Source organism: Saccopteryx leptura, chromosome 7, assembly GCF_036850995.1.
Source record: "Saccopteryx leptura isolate mSacLep1 chromosome 7, mSacLep1_pri_phased_curated, whole genome shotgun sequence".
Classification (NCBI taxonomy): domain Eukaryota; kingdom Metazoa; phylum Chordata; class Mammalia; order Chiroptera; family Emballonuridae; genus Saccopteryx; species Saccopteryx leptura.
The window spans coordinates 8286021-8305747 of NC_089509.1; the positions used below are offsets into that span (position 1 = coordinate 8286021).

General features: G+C 39.6%; 1 protein-coding gene across 8 annotated transcripts in view; it reads right to left on the reverse strand.

Annotated features, from left to right (window-relative positions):
- PTPN4 (protein tyrosine phosphatase non-receptor type 4) overlaps nt 1-19727 on the reverse strand; it is a 218024-nt gene that overhangs the window by 31554 nt on the left and 166743 nt on the right. For all 8 annotated transcript variants that reach the window (XR_010746663.1, XM_066346559.1, XM_066346563.1 and 5 more), the window contains 7 exons: nt 15866-16025; nt 11333-11416; nt 11196-11252; nt 8078-8234; nt 2932-3098; nt 2153-2243; nt 2008-2069 (listed from right to left, as the gene is read on the reverse strand). Coding sequence is in view for 7 of the 8 variants with exons in the window: in XM_066346559.1 (XP_066202656.1) it covers nt 2008-2069; nt 2153-2243; nt 2932-3098; nt 8078-8234; nt 11196-11252; nt 11333-11416; nt 15866-16025 (778 nt within the window). In the remaining variant the exon portion in view is untranslated. The remainder of the gene's footprint in view (nt 1-2007; nt 2070-2152; nt 2244-2931; nt 3099-8077; nt 8235-11195; nt 11253-11332; nt 11417-15865; nt 16026-19727) is intronic.

Below are 19727 nucleotides of genomic sequence, written 5' to 3' on the forward strand. Positions count from 1 at the left end.
TTTTTATTCACTTCTTACATATAACACTATATATTGAAGAAATATATTTTACAGTATTTGGAAAATGCAGTTTGCCATCTGACTTAAGTACTGTACTTTTCCCTTCATAAGATGCACCTGACCGCCTGACCAGGTGGTGGCGCAGTGGATAGAGCGTAGGACTGGTATGCCGAGGACCCAGGTTCGAGACTCCGAGGGCACATATGAGAAAGCAATCAATGAACAACTAAGGTGTCGCAATAAAAAACTGATAATTGATGCTTCTCATCTCTCTCCATTCCTATCTGTCTGTCCCCATCTATCCCTCTCTCTGACTCACTCTCTCTGTCCCTGTAGAGAAAAAAAAAAAAAAAAAGATGAACCTGACCATAAGACAGGGTTTTAAGGAGGAAAATAAGAAAAAAATATTCTGAACCAAATGGTGTGTTAAAATATTGAATAAAATTATTTTTCGCTCCATAAGACGCATGGGCATTTCCCCATCCACTTTTGGGGGAAAAAAGTGTGTCTTATGGAGCAAAAAATACGGTACTTTTTAAGAATCCCCCAAATTAATTATGGCCCTGGCCAGTTGGCTCAGCAGTAGAGCGTCGGCCCAGTGTGTGTGGAAGTCCCAGGTTCAATCCCTGGTCAGGGCACACAGGAGAAGCGCCCATCTGCTTCTCCATCCTTACCCCTCTCCTTTCTCTCTCTCTCTCTCTCCCTCCCGCAGCCAAGGCTCCACTGGAGCAAAGTTGGCCTAGGCGCTGAGGATGGCTTCATGTCCTCCACCTCAGGTGCTAGAATGGCTCTGGCCGCAATGGAGTGATGCCCCAGATGGGCAGAGCACCGCCCCCTGGTGGGAATGCCGGGTGGATCACGGTCAGGCGCATGTGGGAGTCTGTCTGACTGCCTCCCGCTTCTGACTTCAGAAAAATACAAAAAAAAAAAAATTTACATTGCCAAATTCATCAATAATTTCTGTATAGTTAGGCATGTATATAAAAGCTTAGAAAACCCTTCCCTTTCTGATATTTTAGACAATTCTCACATACCTCCTCCAAGTATTTCCTGATTCCACGTCTTACATTTATATTTTAGTATATCTTAAATGTATGTTGGCCTCAAGAGTGTGTAAGGAAGAGTGTTTACAGATAAATGATATGATGTATGGATTTGTTTCAAAACAATTTGGTTGTGTGGGGGCATGGTAGGGGTATGGGTGCAAACTTGATCATGAGTTGAATTGCTGAATTTGAGTCGTGTGTATAAATAGGTTCATTTTACTTTTTCCTTTACTTTTGTATGTTTGAAATTTCCTATAATAAAAAGGAAAAAGTAATAATCTATTTTTATTTTTGCTCCACAAGGGGGGGGGCTTAAAATGATATATTCTAGACCAGGGGCGGGGAACCTATAGCTTGCGAGCCAGATGTGGCTCTTTTGATGGCTGCATCTGGCTTGCAGACAAATCTTTAATAAAAAAAATAATAACGTTAAAAATATAAGATATTCTCATGTATTACAATCCATTCATTTCCTACCGCTCATGTTCATGGTTGCAGGTGGCTGGAGCCAATCACAGCTGTCCTCTGGGACAACACCAAATTTTTATTGGATATTGCATAATGTACATGGGTCATTGTATGGCTCTCATGGAATTTCATTTTAAAATAGTATGTGGTGTTCATGGCTCTCTCAGCCAAAACGTTTCCTGACCCCTGTTCTAGACAGATGTAACTCATTCACTAGATAATGTTTTATCTTCAATGATTTAAAAGGCTATCTCCAACCATAAACAAAATACTAGTCTTTATTTCAGCCTATTTCTGGACTAGACCATTCTCTTTCACTGTTCTATGTATATATTGACAGTACCAAACTATTTTTTAACACTTATTGTATATTTTCAATATCTAAAAGTCTCAATATTCTCTCAAGGTTAGGTTTTATATAATAAGGATTAAGTCTCATTTTATAGTGGTCCCTTTTATATCAATGACAAAAACACAATAAAAACAGACTTACATTTATATAATTTGCATTGATATAGTCTTCATTACCCTTTAAAACTACCCGTGTAGCATCATCTGAAAAAATTTCAAAGAAAGAATGCTTAGTAGAGTTATGTTAGAAAGACAAAATTTAACATACAGAGATCATAGATACTTACAAGGCGAAATATCTCTGTATCTATTTTTGGAAATGTTCTGAGGTAATTTGGCACAAGACATTGTCATTCCAGGTTTTTTCCGATATAGTTGCTTTAAAAAAAAAAAAAAGATGAGTCCAGCAAGACATCAAGAGTTTCTATGTTATGAATCAGGTTTCTTTCCTTAGAAAACTTCATCTACATAACAGTGTTCCTTAGTTTGACAGGATATTAAACCAGATTTGTAAAAGCTCAATTCAATACAAGTCTAACAATTATATCTCATATTGTGGAGACTGGCAGAAGAAGTGAACAGTTTTGCTTATAGCAAAAAAATACCTTAAGTTTTTTATTGAAAATCTGTAGAAAACAATTAGCTTTCAGTTATAGAATGAACCCAGAACTTAAAAAAAAATTATATACTTCAGAACAAGAAGTAATGATGGCTAACTACACTGTCAAAAATTAGAGAAGGTTTAAATATGACAACAATATTTTCCTTTAACTCAGAATTTGTAATTTTATAATCACCTATCTTCATCTGCCCACTTTCATGAAAACAGCTATTTAATTACAGAAAAAAACCTTAGTTTGATGATGTATGTATAAAAATACATATTATTTATTCTTCTTTTAAATAGGCATATATTTACGTAACTATAGCCAGTATTTTGGGAGCAATTTAAAAAACTTTGTGTTTTAGAAGTCTGATCTCAAATATTTCTCAGAATACTAATAAGTCAGTTTGTAAGTTATAACTGACAGATGAGGCAGTTAAGAAAGCGTACAATATTACTTACATCAAATTGTGTCAAGACTGTCCCTGTGATAAGCCCCTCAGCTAGCTGGATCATGGACTCCCGCAGGGAATGGTCATCCTGATGGACACTGGCTAGTGGGGTTTTCTCAGGAATGTACTGGAAGTCTGGCTCATTGTCTAGCTTTTCTTCCACCACATCATAGACAGCTAAGACAAAATAAATAAATATATACATACATACATCCAACCACAAAAAGTCACATGGAAAACAGAATTGGTGAAAGGGATTTACCAAATTTAGTCTTTAATATGTGCCAGGAAAAATTATTTATTTACTTATAATTCATCAGGTCTGAGTCTGATGTCACAGAGAAGAGATGAAGAGTGACTAGAGTTGAAGAAATCTGGTATACCTTTTGGGAAAAGAAGAGTTCTTGGCCATATTGCTAAAAAGTCTGTAACTTGAAGAGACATTAAGAAAAAGAGGAGCTGCCGAAAAACTCTGCACAGACCTACCCTATGTTGTGGGACCCAGGGCAAGAAGACAAATAAAGGCCTATGTACTACATCTAGACATAAATGATCACAAATAAAATGAACAGGGTGCTAAACAAAGTATGTTTTATCCTCTTTCCTTGACATATCTCTAAAACAACCTGGGAGTCTACATCTGAAACAAGAATCTAGGTGAGAAGTCATGGTCATGGTCTGAGTCAGACCCCAGACCCAGGTGTGTAGCCCACTCTACTTCATTTCTTACCCTCAGCTCTACTATTTAACATGTGAGAATACAAACTTGCCCATTAACATACCAGTCCATACATAAGTTTGTTCTACACACCTCTGCAGATGTCTGCATGTTAGCTGCCCCTGGCTCCCTCACATCACGTGAGCAACCTTGGGAGAATGGACTTGGGAAAAATGGCCACACAGGCCCAGGAGTGGGCTCACAGCTATTTGGACAGAGAACTGAGGGTTGAAGAAAGTGGCTAGGTAGAGGGGGGGGGGGTCACAGGTGATAGTCGGGCATGCCCCCTTGCTCTTACAAAGTCCTTCCCCCCGTGGTGGTGGTGGTGGTGGTGAAGGGCAGAGTTGAAAAAGAGACAGGATACAGCCCTCTACAGGATGAAATCAAGCTAGGAGTCTCTTATGCCCTTGCCTAAGAAGTTCGGTTTCTGCTCAGATATGCATGTACTTTTGGGAAATATAAATTTCTGAAAAGAACAAAAAGACAAAAACATATTAATGTAGTTTGTCTAAGAAGTAAGATTTAAAGGGGAAAAGACCAGAAAAAACAAGCTCTTTGTTTTTCTGAGATTTTTGGTAAACATAATTTTAAATTGATTATACAGTGTGTCCGTAAAGTCATGGTGCACTTTTGACCGGTCACAGGAAAGCAACAAAAGACGATAGAAATGTGAAATCTGCAACAAATAAAAGGAAAACCCTCCCAGTTTCTGTAGGATGATATGGCAGCATGTGCACATGCGCAGATGATGACGTAACACCGTGTATACAGCGGAGCAGCCCATGGCCATGCCAGTCGAGATGTGGACGGTACAGAGGAAAGTTCAGTGTGTTCAGTGGCTTGCTAAATTCAAATCCGTGACCAAAGTGCAACGTGAATATCGGCGTGTTTATAACAAAGCACCACCACATAGCAATAACATTACTCGGTGGGACAAGCAGTTGAAAGAAACTGGCAGTTTGGTGGAGAAACCCCGTTCTGGTAGGCCATCAGTCAGTGACGAGTCTGTAGAGGCTCTACGGGATAGCTACCTAAGGAGCCCTAAAAAATCTGTGCGTGAGCCCACATCAAACTGCACTGAATAGGTATGAAACTGGGAGAGTTTTCCTTTTATTTGGTGCAGATTTCACATTTCTATTGTCTTTTGTTGCTTTCCTGTGACCGGACAAAAGTGTACCATGACTTTACGGACACACTGTACAGTAGGCCCTCAATGTCATTGGCAGGTTCTTGGAAACTGCAATTTTAACAAAATGACATAAAACAAAACCAATTTTACTATAGTCTAATTGATAAAAACAAGAGTTAAGTTCCTAAAGTATATTTTTGGTCACAGAAACATCATCAAACTTCCAAATAAAGACCCAAGACACTTCTAATAGTAAACACTGGAATAAATGTGAGCTATATACACATTTAATAAAAACTAGTAAGAACAAGTAAGATAATTATCTTCCAACTTGCTTATTCTAGTCAGGGCCACGGCTGGCCAGAACTTCTCCTGGCAGCTCAGTGTGGAAGACAGGAACCCCCCCCTCGACAGGACACCCTTCCATTGCAGGGCATGCTCACACACACACAATTCACACTCACTCAGACTGGAATAGGGGAGATACGTCAATTCACCTCACATGCGCCTCTTTGGGACTGGGAGAAACCTGGAGTCTCCAGAGAAAACCCACACAGCACACAGGAAGAATGAGAAAACTCCACATAGTCAGCGGCCCCAGCCGGGAATCATCTTTGTTCTCGTTATATCAAAGTGATGCTGAATAAAAACATTATTTGAGGACCTGTTATTTTAGTAAAAATGGACATGAAAGACTCACACTGAAAGTGAATATAGGTCCTATTCAGATTTTTTGAATTTAAAAAGATTTTATTTATTCATTTTTAGAGAGAGAGAATAGAGAGAAGAGAGAGAAGAAAGAGAAAGAAGAGGGGAACAGGAAGCATCAACTCCCATATGTGCTTTGACGAGGCAAACCTAGGGTTTCAAACCAGTGACCTCAGAATTCCAGGTCAACGCTTTATCCACTGTGCCACCACAGGTCAGGCCCTGTCCAAATTTTGACAATAAAATAATATTAAGAAAGATCTTTTGTCAAGAAGTTAAGACCTAGCTGGATTCCTCTCCTAAAGTATAAATGAGGTGATTTGAACTTGCGAAAGGGCTAAGACTCTTCCATTATATAGACTTTTGCTCCCACTCTGGGTCTGTACTAGTCATGAATCCATAAGCAGATCACAAAATGCCTAGGTGCCAAAATGTCTTCAACTATAAAATGGGATAAGTCATCTACTTTGCCGTATGGCAATAAAGATTAAATGAGAATGTAAAGAGTCCAGGCATGTGGAAAGCATTTAAAAACTATTATTATTATTGTTCTTCAGTATCTGTTATCAAGAGAAAACGAAACAGAGAGAATATTTTCTTAGTATAAAATTTAAGTTGCTTTATGTAACAGAAAATGCCTAGTAATGAATCACATAAAGAGCAGATCTAAATGAATGAGTTTCTTAAAAAGGGAAAACAGAATGCTGTTGAAGTCCTTTGAATTTTCCTAGAAAGCAAATTCCAGATCACGAAAGCAGAAAAGCACAAAGTGGAGAAGATAAAATCAACATGCCTATATGTACCCAACAGGCAAAATGAGTTTTGCTGTTTTCTTCTTGCAAATTTTACAGGGTTTGGTGCAGTGTGGAAACAGAGAGAGTTTTAATATATATTCAACAACTGGTAATATAGCAATAATCAGTAATTACTCTTGTGGCTAAAACTATGATTAAGTAAACTATTCAGGATAAAACTAGAAGGATTTGTCTAATGCTGGGATATAGGCATATAAGAAATTTTTCTCTAAACTCATGAACATGAACAACAGTGTGGAGATTGTCAGGAGGTGGTGGGGGTGGGAAGAGGTGGAGAAGGGTAAGAGATAGATGGTGATGGACCATCTTAACTTGGGGTAGTGACACACAATATAGTATACAGAAGATGTGTTGTGGAATTGTGCACCTGAAACCTGAGTACTTTTGCTAACCAGGGTCACCCCAATAAAATCAATAAAAAGAAAAAAAGAGTATTTCCTCAGAGGATACTGAGGAAAGTGTGGAGGGAACTTGAAACAAAGTCACATGAACACTGGCTGAAGCACCTGGGATCACTGAACTGAAGAAAAGGGGGAGGGTTTCTGGTAAAATCAACTATTGTCAAAAAGCTGAAGGAAGAGGGATTAAATTTACTCTGCATAACACAGAGATAGAATTATGAACAATAAAGATTGAAGGAGGCCCTGGCCGGTTGGCTCAGTGGTAGAATGTCGGCCTGGCGTGCGGAAGTCCCGGGTTCGATTCCCGGCCAGGGCACACAGGAGAAGCGCCCATCTGCTTCTCCACCCCTCCCCCTCTCCTTCCTCTCTGTCTCTCTCTTCCCCTCCCGCAACCGAGGCTCCATTGGAGCAAAGATGGCCCGGGTGCTGGGGATGGCTCCTTAGCCTCTGCCCCAGGCGCTACAGTGGCTCTGGTCGCTACAGTGGCTCTGGTCGCAACAGAGCGACGCCCCGGAGGGGCAGAGCGTCGCCCCCTGGTGGGCGTGCCGGGTGGATCCCGGTCGGGTGCATGCAGGAATCTGTCTGTCTCTCCCCGTTTCCAGCTTCAGAAAAATACAAAAAAAAAAAAAAAAAAAAGATTGAAGGAGGGTGGAGTTTTAATTCAATTAATAATTTCGGCTATCCACAGGGGGAATGAATTGCTGAGAAGCCACGGAGTGCCCACATCAGCAGGAAGCTCAAGACTGTGACAGAGGAGCAGAGAGCTAGAGCTTTCGGCGTCAGGGTTCCTCCCAGTCAGGGACTCTGACTGTGTATTAGCACGTTAGCTGTCCAGAGGTGGCAATGACAAGATTAGGTTACTAGGCATTCTCTACAGAAAACACAGACAGGATATTTAAAAAAAACAAATGCTTTAACTACAGCTTGTTACAGAGTTTTCTGAAAGTGAAACGAGTTAAAAATTTACTCATTCATTCAATTATTTATTATCTACTACTACTATTAGAGAAAATGGAGGGGGTAGGAGGCCATTTTAGTTATGGTAGTCAGGAAAGAACTTTCTGAGGATGACATTTGAGCAGAAACCTGAAAGAAGTGAAGGTATACGTTGTACAAAAAATCAGTAAAGAGGAGTGTTTTAGGCAGAAGGAACGGCAAAAGAAAGCCAGCAAAGAATAGAGTGAGCAAGACTGAGTGGTAGGGCAAGGGGCTAAGAATTTAGATTTTACTCCAAGTGTTAATGGAAGCCACTGTGCTTTGAGCAGGAAACTGACATGATATGACTTATATGTTTTAAAATGCCTACTCTGGGTGCTATGTCCTATACTAAATAGTGATAATTATGAAATCACTACATAATATCCAGTGCTACACAGAGTACTTACCATTAGGTCGAACTAGAAGTACAAGTTCCCCAGAATGTCTCTCACAGCTAGCTTTAATAAACAGGACAACCTGATCATGGGTATGTTCTGCAATGTCCCGACCATTAATCAGTACAACTTGGTCACCTTCATTCAATCGAGGGACACAGAGGTCAGCCTGTAATGTAATGCAAATAAAGTTTCAGTTTGCACATGCCTTTCTAAAAATAAAGCACAAAAATTTATTTTTATAGGCTCTATAGCAGGAGAACTAAAACTACATATAGAAAAGCATCTACCCATTCATTCACTGGCCCTGGCTGTTTGGCTCAGGGATACAGTGTCAGCCTGGCGCGTGGATGTCCCGGGTTCAATTCCCAACCAGCGCACACAGGAAAAACGACCATCTGCTTTTCTACCCCTCACACTCTCCTTTCTCGCTCTCTTCTCCTCCCACAGCCATGGGTCAATGGACTCAAGCGCATCAGCTCTGGGCGCTGAGGATAGCTCAATGGAGTCTCTGCCTCAGATGCTAAAAATAGCTCAGTTGTGAGCATGACCCCAGATGGGCAAGCACTGGCCCCAGAAAGCGGTTGCCAGGTGGATCCCCATCAGGACACATGTGATGTCTGTCTCTCAATCTCCCCTCCTCTCACTTGGAAAAAGAAGAAAAATGTTTTGTTTTGTTTTTGTTTTTCGTAAAGTTATATATCACACAGTTTAAAGAGTTCACTAGGTCTGTAAGATTAAGACCAGAAACCATTTCTTATGTTCTTCTATACCATTCTCCCTCTCAACAGTCAACTTCTTCCAATATTTTAGCTATCTCTTTTGTGTTTACCTCAGTATCTCTACATAACACCCCTATTTTTTATTTAGTTTTCTATTTTAGACATTATTTAACTTTCTACTTGAGAATTTAGCAATCTTTCATCTTTTCATCTGAAGTCCCAAACCCATACACATTTTCCATTAAATATGTACAAAGTAAATAATTCTGGACTAGTTCCCCCATCTTTGTCCCACCTTTCACATATACAGCAGACATAAGAGTCATTTTATACATCAAATCCCTGTCCCATCTCCTTTGACCAAGAGATTTGTTTAAAAGAGGACATCTGAGGCCCTGGCCGGTTTGCTCAGTGGTAGAGCGTCGGCCTGGCGTGCAGGAGTCCCGGGTTTGATTCCCAGCCAGGGCACACAGGAGAAGCGCCCATCTGCTTCTCTACCCCTCCCCCTCTCCTTCCTCTCTGTCTCTCTTCCCCTCCCGCAGCCAAGACTCCACTGGAGCAAAGGTGGCCCAGGCGCTGGGGATGGCTCTATGGCCTCTGCCTCAGGCGGTAGAATGGCTCTGGTTGCAACAGAGCGATGCCCCAGATGGGCAGAGCATCGCCCCCTGGCGGGTGTGCTGGGTGGATCCTGGTTGGGTGCATGCGGGAGTCTGTCTGACTGCCTCCCCGTTTCCAACTTCAGAAAAATACAAAAAAAATAAAAAATAAAAAATAAATAAAAGAGGACATCTGATCCAAACTGGATCTATGATTGGTTTACTCCCCAGGAGTTGGTAATTTGTACAGGTTTAATTACTCTGGGCTGCTGAGCTGGTAATATGTAAATCTGAAGTTACTAGCAGTCATTATCTTGGCATGTGGACTGAGGATCAATATAGTAGTAGCTATACAATCTTAGCACAGATTTAGGAGTCATAATTGTATTTGAAGGTTGATGTGTCTGGTGGTGGTGATGTTACAGGACTTGACCGGCAGCTGCCATTAAATACACTGTTTTTATTCAGACTAATATATTTGAAGTGGCTTGTGAGATGAGGCTGGTTCAGGACACAAAATGGCTTGCACTGGGAGAGAAGAATGTAACATTCACATAAAAAAGAAATAAAAAATAGACAGTGACTGATGAGATCTTTCTAGAGGTCTGACTGTATTCCTGTCTTTGGGTTTTGTGAGATACCTATGTATATAGGTCTGTAATTTTTTTGTTTTTGATGACACAGAAAAAACTATTAACTTTATTAATCTCAATCTTTGAATATGCACCTTTTAATATATGATGAAATAAAAACTATGCATAAAATACTTTCACTACAAACTGAAAACCCAAAACCATACATTATGATATCCTTAATTAATTTTGACTACGATAGTCAAACAACTTTGAGGTTGCTGCAAAGCACCATAAAAGACAGCAGGCCTCCTTCTCTCAGGCTGCTGGGAGACAGTTAAATAATAAAGGGTGCTGACTGAAGACCACACAGGAAAAGTAGGCAACAGCATAAATGTAAATCTGAAAGCAATATTTGTTTTATATAAGAGAAATAAAAATAATACACCCATAATTAACTAAGAATTATCCTTATGATGAGCATAAAGTTCATGAGTGCTGAAACTGCATGATGAGTACAGGGGAATTCATCACAACAGGGACCTAAAATGTTTTCTCTGTTGCTGTTTAAAATGTTCATAGTAAAAAGTTATATAAAGTTTGTCTGTACAGGGAAAAATAACGTATTTTTTGCTCCAAAAGACGCACCTCCCCCCCCCCAAAAAAAAATGGAGGGGAAAATGCCTGTGCATATTATGGAGCGAAAAATACAGTATTTTATTAAATATTTTAACACACCATTTGGTTCATAATATTTTTTTTTCTTATTTTCCTCCTTAAAATCCTAGGTGCGTCTTATGGTCAGGTGTGTCTTATGGAGCGAAAAATATGGTAATCACTGGTACTATTTCTATTTAAAGTAAACTTTTTAAATATAAGGTGGCAAACAGAATGTAAGGAAACAATTATAAATGAAAAAAAAGCAAACAAAATAGCAAAACAAAAAATATACCTGTCTACATTTTGCTATTTAAAGGAATTATTCTGATAGAATCTATTAACACTTTACAAGCACTAAAAGTCATAAACAGCTTCTTTGTAAAAACAAGGATTTTAAAAAACTCTTTATAGATAGGGAATAAATAAAAACTATCTTCCCAGTAATTTAAGATTTTTGGCCAACAACATTAGATACCTGACAAATAAAACAAATGATTAAGTTACTTCCTTTACATAAACTAATAAAAATAAGTACATATTCTTGAAAATAGGGTTTACTTGCAAGATTTAGATAACTCACAGGTGTTCCTGGTGCTACCCGGGACACGATCACAGGCATCTTCTGATCATATCCTCCCTTGAAAACAGAGCAAGTCAAATATTAGCAGGAGAAACATCCTAACTTAAAAACTGAGTAAAATATACATTCTAGATTACCTTTACATTGAATCCAAATCTTCCATTTTCATCAGGTTTCATTCTAATTAGAACAAGATTATCATGTGGAATACCACCATTAGGCTTAAAAAGACAAAAATAAATACCTTGTTATTTTCTTCTTTTATAATTTGTCCTTCACATATAAATGAAGTATGCTTTTTTGTTTGCTGGTATTATCTACAGTATATAAAGAATCATGATTTAAATGAAAATGTTAAATCAGAAAAGTGATTTGTGAATAATCAGACTTAGGAAATGGTGTGGCATCCCAACCAGATACATCTTATGCCTCTGTACCACTGCATGCTAGGTTGTGAGTGCTAAGAGGAAGAGGAGCTTTATCAATTAATTTTAATCCATTCATCGCAATCTTTTTATAAACTGGCTTAAAACTTTGCATGTAGTAAGTGTTCATAAGTGTTACATGAACTCGCATTACTCCTTCTGCCTTTTAAAAACAACTTTAGGCCCTGGCCGGTTGGCTCAGCGGTAGAGCGTCGGCCTAGCGTGCGGAGGACCCGGGTTCGATTCCCGGCCAGGGCACACAGGAGAAGCACCCATCTGCTTCTCCACCCCTCCGCCGCGCTTTCCTCTCTGTCTCTCTCTTCCCCTCCCGCAGCCAAGGCTCCATTGGAGCAAAGATGGCCCGGGCGCTGGGGATGGCTCTGTGGCCTCTGCCTCAGGCGCTAGAGTGGCTCTGGTCGCAACATGGCGACACCCAGGATGGGCAGAGCATCGCCCCCTGGTGGGCAGAGCGTCGCCCCATGGTGGGCGTGCCGGGTGGATCCCGGTCGGGCGCATGCGGGAGTCTGTCTGACTGTCTCTCCCTGTTTCCAGCTTCAGAAAAATGAAAAAAAAAAAAATAATAAAAACAACTTTACTGAGATATAATACACATCCTATGTACTTTATCTAGTCATGATGCATAATTCAAAAAATTTTACTGTAGTCACAGAGTTGTACGAACATCACTACCATTTAAATTTAGAACATTTTCATAACCCCCTAAAGAAATCCTTTACCCATTAGCAGTCATTCCCCAACTTCTCACCCTACTACCTAGTCCTATTCAACCATAAATCTATATTCGGTCTCTACAGATTTGATTATTCTGGACATTTCACACATATAAAATTATATATATATTTGTTACTTAAGTCTTTCACTTACCATGTTTTATGCCTGCTCTTTGAGGGTAAGTATCTGGCTAAATCTTATCATTCAAGACAGCTCAGAGTTGATCACTTCTGGGAAGTCTTTCCTTAACCCACAGCTGCATTAGTTATTTTTATATGCTTGTGAATTCCCTATAGTCACTTCTAATTATAGAACTTATATTGCCTTCAAATTGTCTTCCTACTTGTTTGCTCTAGACCCCATTTTCTCTTCTATACTCAAAATATTGCTATACCAATTCTCTTCTCTTTTGCATTATCCATTTCCCCCACCCTCTGGGAAATATTATTTCACAAACAAACAGACAAACAAATCCACTTCTCTGGACTCCACTTCCCACCCATTTCTCTCCTTCCTCTTGCTGCTAAACTTCATTTTTATTTTAAAAAATTTTCCCCACTGATTTGAGAGGGAGAGAAGCATCAACTCATTGTTGCACTTAGTCGTTCCATTTAGTTGTTGCTAAAAGTTCATTGGTTGCTTCTCATACATACCCTGATCAGGGATTGAACCCACGACCTCAGTGTGCCGACAGGTTGCTTTATCCACCGAGCAAACCGGCCAGGGACTTTCTGCTAAACTTTTTGAAAGAGCTGTTAACATTTGCTGTCCCTCTTGTCCCATCCTTCTAATTTCATCCCCAGCACTCCATCAAAACTGTTCTTATTAAGGTCACCAAAGGTTTTGACATTGCTCCTGTGTTTAATTCTCAGTCCTCACCTTACTTGATTTACCAGCAGCATTTAACAAAGTTGGTTATTCTCTCTGTAACTTTCTTCCTATGAGCCAGCTGACCACCTTTGCATTTCCTCAGTCTCAGATGTCAGTTCTGTCATCTCTCACACGTTTACAATTGAGGACCAAAAGCTCAATATCTAGAATCTCTTCCTTAAGAAATCTACACACAACACACTTCCTTGGTGATTCTTTACTACCTCATGGTTTAACATACTGTCTACGTGCCATCAGCCCTCACCATCATAACTCTAGCTTGGCCCTCCCTCTTCAACTCCAGAATCCTATTCCCAAATGGACTTCTGATAGACATCTCAAACCTAATGTGTCCCAAACTGAGCTCCTGATATTCCACCCACACCTGATCTACCTGTAGCCTTTCACATCTCAGTCAAGGGCAACTTCACCCTTCTAGTTGTTCAGGACAAAAACCCTGCTGTTATTCTTGATTTGTCTCTTTCTCACGTACTCCGCATCTAATCCATCAGCATATTATGTTAGCTGTATTCTAAAAATATACCCAGAATACAGTCATGTCTTTTTTCTTCCGTGGCAACCACACTCATCCAAATCACCACTACTGCTTGCTTGGAATACTTCAATATGTCATAACAACTATCTCTACAACCCTGCTCTCAGCCTATTTTTAATAGAACAGCCAGAGGGATATTGTTAAAGTTGAGACATTGCAGTACTCTCTCCTCAGGTTTGTACATATATTTGCTTCCTATCTTACTCAGGGTTAGAGAACACAGTCTTTATAAGACAAGGCTTTTAGGATCTGATGCTCTCTTGCACTTGTCTCCTCTTCATTTGCTTATTTTTCCTCTAGTCATATCAACTCCCTTGGTGTTCCCTGATTGTGTCAGTCATACTCATTGTCATTGCACCCACTACCCCCTCTGCTTATCTACATGGCTTGTCACTATGTTCATCCCTGGCAATACTATCTAAAATTGTAACAATCTTCTCTTGAAATTCTCTAGGTCCTTCAGCTTTATATTTCTCCCTAGCATTTATACTATCTAATACGCTACATAAATTATTTACCTTGTTTACTGTTTGTATTGCTCTTATCCCCAAAATCCAAGTTCTTAAAGACAGAGGGTTTTTTTTCTTCCTATTTTATTCCGTCAAATCCCCAGAGCCTACACAACAATGCATGACTTATAGCAGGTACTCAATAAATAATTTTTGCATGAATGAAAAAAAAATTACACTGTAGATTATTTAACAGCAGGAACCATGTTTTACCCTGTATTCCCACTATCCACTAAAGAACCTTAGCACAGGAAAGACCTCAATAACTATGAACCAATAAATGAATGGATGATATAAAAGAATTACCACAGAAATAATGCTAAAGTTGCCATTTTGGTAAGGATTATGCTCTCTTTTTGATGTATCGATGACGGTAAAGCACCAAGTAGGAGAGAACAGAGTGGCTGCCTCTTGCCTTTCAACTTTAGGTAATGTGGGAGGGCCACAAGTAAAAAAATAAGAGAACTATGTGTTCAATGGCCACCAGAACCTTCTGTCCTTGTCAACACCTGCTGCAGACTCTCCTCTCTCTACATCTTATTTTATTCCCTGATGTTCCGTAAGTTTCCTCAAACACACCCATATTTTGTCTGTCTTTATCCTTCTTCATGAATACAGTGTATCCTTAAAATTTACTGACAATCTCACTTTTGGTTTATTTACACCACCCTGAAGAAGCAATAAAAATTTGTAAATCAGGGGATTCTAACAATTTATCATTTGTGGCAAAAGCATGTTCATTAGGCAAAAAGTACCAATATAATTCATAAATAGTCTGTAGAACAGAGAGACCTGTACTCAATTTCAAAAAGTTGATGAAAATGGTAGTAGTCTCTGCACTCAGTGAATTATAATCAAGTTAATGGTATTTAATTGATTACTAGTATTTGGTCTATAAATGTGTTTTACAAGACTAAAAACAAGATAAATTTAAGAATTAACTTCTAAGCAATGAGCATTTTATTTTATTTATTTATTTATTTTCTTTTTTTTTCTTTTTTTTTGTATTTTTCTGAAGCTGGAAACGGGGAGAGACAGTCAGACAGACTCCCACATGCGCCCAACCGGGATCCACCCGGCACGCCCACCAGGGGCTACGCTCTGCCCACCAGGGGGCGATGCTCTGCCCCTCCGGGGCGTCGCTCTGCCGCGACCAGAGCCACTCCAGCGCCTGGGGCAGAGGCCAAGGAGCCATCCCCAGCGCCTGGGCCATCTTTGCTCCAATGGAGCCTTGGCTGCGGGAGGGGAAGAGAGAGACAGAGAGGAAGGAGGGGGGCGGGGTGGAGAAGCAAATGGGCGCTTCTCCTATGTGCCCTGGCCGGGAATCGAACCCGGGTCCCCCGCACGCCAGGCCGACGCTCTACCACTGAGCCAACCGGCCAGGGCGCAATGAGCATTTTATAAGCAATGATAAAAGGCAATTCCATTGTGTTATACTGTGGTACAATTCATGAGAAAACATGAAAAAGGAAAAATACTATAATATAACTGACAGGTAAAACATGCCACTGGACTAAAAAAAATTCATTTATGATTTAAAAATTTCAAAGAAATGTGAGAATATCTGAAGCTACATACAGTAGATTTTTCAAGAGAAGATGGAACATCAAATGCTTCGTTAATATGATTTTCCAGATCTTGTTGAGAATGTGAATAATGAATTTGGTTCCAACTGTTTTTCTTTGATTGTTTGGGTGGTAAAGCTGGAGGCTGCCCATCTCCAGGGCTCTCTTGTGATCTAGATAAGAAAAAAAGGAAAAAAATAAATATTTTGGAGGCTGTCTTACAGAATTATTATTTTAAAAGTGAGAGTCAAGCAATTCATATAATTACAATGTCTAGTAGGAGATAAGCTTTAAATGTCACACTGACTTGCCAATGTCACTGTTTAATGAAATCTTTTTTATTTTTTATTTTTTGTGTGACTGAGACAGAGACAGAGAGAGGGACAGACAGGGACAGACAGACAGGAAAGGAGAGATGAGAAGCATCAATTCTTCGTTGTGGCACCTTGGTTGTTCACTGATTGCTTTCTCATACGTGCCTTGACGAGGGGGGCTACAGCAGACTGAGTGACCCCTTGCTCAAACCAGATGAGCCCGTGCGAAAGCCAGTGACCTCGGGGTTTCAAACCTGGGTCATCTGAGCCCCAGTCCAGTGCTCTAGCCACTGTGTCACCGCCTGGTCAGGCAATGAAATCTTTTTTAAGTTTGAAGTTTGTAGCAAATCTAATTTCCTTACTTTATCAAATCTATAAACAATTCTACATATAATAAGATACTTAAGGATATCTTTATGAAGATATTTATTAATCTATTACGACAGTGTACACTCCTTTTCAAAACCGTTTTTTGTAAAAGTTTTCAGTGCAATTATATGGGTAGCCAGGGAACAAGGCAGGCAAAGACAAATCAGAACTGAGAGTTGAGTCATTTCACGGGTAAAACAACAGGTAGTCTAGCAAACTTCGGTGGCTGGCCCAATTTATTTAGGAATAAAACACAAAATTCATGAAAGTAATTAACTCAATGCTGCAACAAGGCTTAGAATCTAAGTAAGAATGCTGAGATCACAGAAAAGACAAAACTGAACGTGACACTATCAGAATATGTAACATAAGGTAAAGAAATGAAAATCCAATTAACTTCTAGAGAACACAAGCCTCAGTCTGACAGCAAGTATTGATAAAAAGAGCTAGGCACAGTAAGGGAGATTTCAATGTAAAAATCGTAGTTTTTAGGGGAGAGAGGTTGTGGGTCTGGGTGAAAAAGGTAAAGGGATTGAGAAGTACAGATTGGTAGTTACAACACAGTCCAAGGAGATGTAAAGTACAACGAAGAAAATAAAATCAATAATGGTGTAATAACTATGTATGGTGCCAGCTGGGCACTGAAAGGGCACACTTTTAAAGTTACACATTTGTCTACTATGCTGTATATCTGAAACTAATACAAAAATACTTAATGTAAACTATAATTAAAAAATGAAATTAAAAAATAATGAAAGAACAAGCAGAGTATGTTAACATTACTTATGAGTTTTTCACAAAGACCAGAAGGGGGAACGAGTGGTTCAATTTATATGCTAGAAGGCAGGCATCCATGAAGTTATACAGTTGAGGAAAATAGGCAAAGGAAAAATGGTTCTGATAAGAGCACAGCCAATCACTGAGTTATTATTTATCTCTGAGATAGCAGCAGGTCCTTTGAGGGAAATGAAATATAGTAATTACTGTCCACTGCCTAAAGACAAATAAAAAACTGATAACTGCTATGGTACTCAGGCACAGAGTTTACTCCATTTCTGGTTATTTTGGTTCTGACAACAGATGTCTAAAATACAATGTAAGGTCTTGAGGAAGTGGAACTGTATTAGATTATATTACTGTCCAAAAATCATCCTCCACCCCTTCCCATTTGATATTGGGCTTGGCCATGTGACTTGCTCTGGCCAATAAAATATAAGTAGAAGTGGTATACTTTTATTTTATAAAGGAAGTTTTAAGAAATAGCTCTGGATTCATTATGCTTCTCTTTTTTCTCAGCCATGATCAGCCATGTCCCAAACAGGAGCTGCTGTCAATCTGGGTCCTGGAATGAATATGACATGGAGTTAAGACAATCAATCTATGATGTAGATATAATGTAAGACACAACCTTTGTTGTTAAGTCACTGTATATTAGGGTAATTTGCTGCACCACAGCATAATCTTGCTCAATAAAACTAATACTGAGATAACCGCCACAGTGTTCTTAGATACACATGCTCTCCCTTGGCGGAGAAGCTGTGCACTTTAGAGGCTCGCTGCTAGATACCTAGTAGACAGTGGTAGTGAGCTAAAATTCTGATTAGTGTTATGGAAGTCAGCCAAGATTAATAATGAATACTGTAACTCTATGGTCCTTCAGGGAGGTTTCTCGTAATGAGAACACAGTACTTCTGAAATTTTATAAGCTAGTCTAAAAGAAAATCATTAAATAAGTAGGTCAACAAGAATGTCTACTCAGCCTTGCTTTCTACATAGAAGTGTGTAGATCACAAAATATTCTAAATTCTGGTAAGCCAATACGACTGTATTAGAGAACATGCCTTTCCCTTTTAGCAAAAGCTTCTCTGAGGGCTACCTTGATGGCCAGGGTTTCTAGGTTTTTATTCTATTAATTTCACCTGCCACAAACTCATGCCTCTAAGATTCAATACAATCAAATGCTGCAGGTCCAGGAAAATGTTCCCACAGATTAGAATACAGACATGGAACATAACCATGCCCTGCTACAAGGGATTAAGAGAGATGAAGATAGACCTCCTGTCCCTGGCTGGTTGGCTCAGTGAATAGTGTCAGCCTGTTGTATGGACAGCTTGGGTTCGATTCTCGGTCAGGGCACACACAAAAAGTGACTATCTGCTTCTCCCCCCCTTTGCTCCCCCTTCCCTCTTGCAGCCAGTGGCTTGATTGGTTCAAGCATGGCCCCAGGCACTGAGGATAGCTCAGCTGGTTGTGAGCATCAGCCCCAGACTGGGGTTGCCTGGTGGATCCTGGTCAAGGCACATGTGGGAGTCTGTCTCAATTTCTCCCCTCCTTTCATTAAAAAAAAGAAAAAATGATAGACCTCCCTTGACAGAGCCTCACAGATGTGACACTTCTAAAAAGCACTTGATTAAACGCCTCCAAGAGTTTACAAAAACCAGAGTCCCTGGACTTAAAATGTTTCAATCAATAGGTCTTATTCCTTACTTAGGCAAGGTAAATAGAACCTTTTTTTCTAGTTTTGCATATAGTTGTCATGCCCAGGAAGCATTTAGCTTCAAAACTAAAGGTCTATAGAGAAGAGTATAAGGGCTGAGATCAGAAAAGTATAAGGGAATAGAATCAGAGCAATTTTCTTTATTTTTGGTCCAACTAACAGCCTAAATATGGCATCAAAACATGCAACAGGGACAAACTGGTGCCAGATCTGTAGTGCAATATCTATATAAGCCAACTGGTGGTTATGGGCATAACAATGGCAGTGCTCAGCTACTGGAGAGGGTCAGTACCAACATCATGGAACATTTTGCTAAAACTGTTTAATATGCATTTCTGGGATAAGAGATAAGGCACATATGGCCAAAAAAAGCACCAGAAGTGATTTTTTATTACATACTTCTAGTAAGAAATTACTATCCTAGGAAAGTGGTTGCAAATTCACAGCTTGTAAGGCAATTTTGGCCAACATGCATTTGGTCTATTCATTGTTTTTATAAAATGTGAGTTAATTGACATTAAAAGTTACATACAAATCTGGATTTCCAGAATTAAAAGTTTGGAAATTCTGGGAAGAACAGACCTGAATTACAAGTTGTCAACCATTGGACAAAGCCAAGTGGTATCTACTGCCTTTGAATGGGCCATGGGCATGCTAGTCTACATAAATCCCACTTCATGCTACTTGCCAGACAC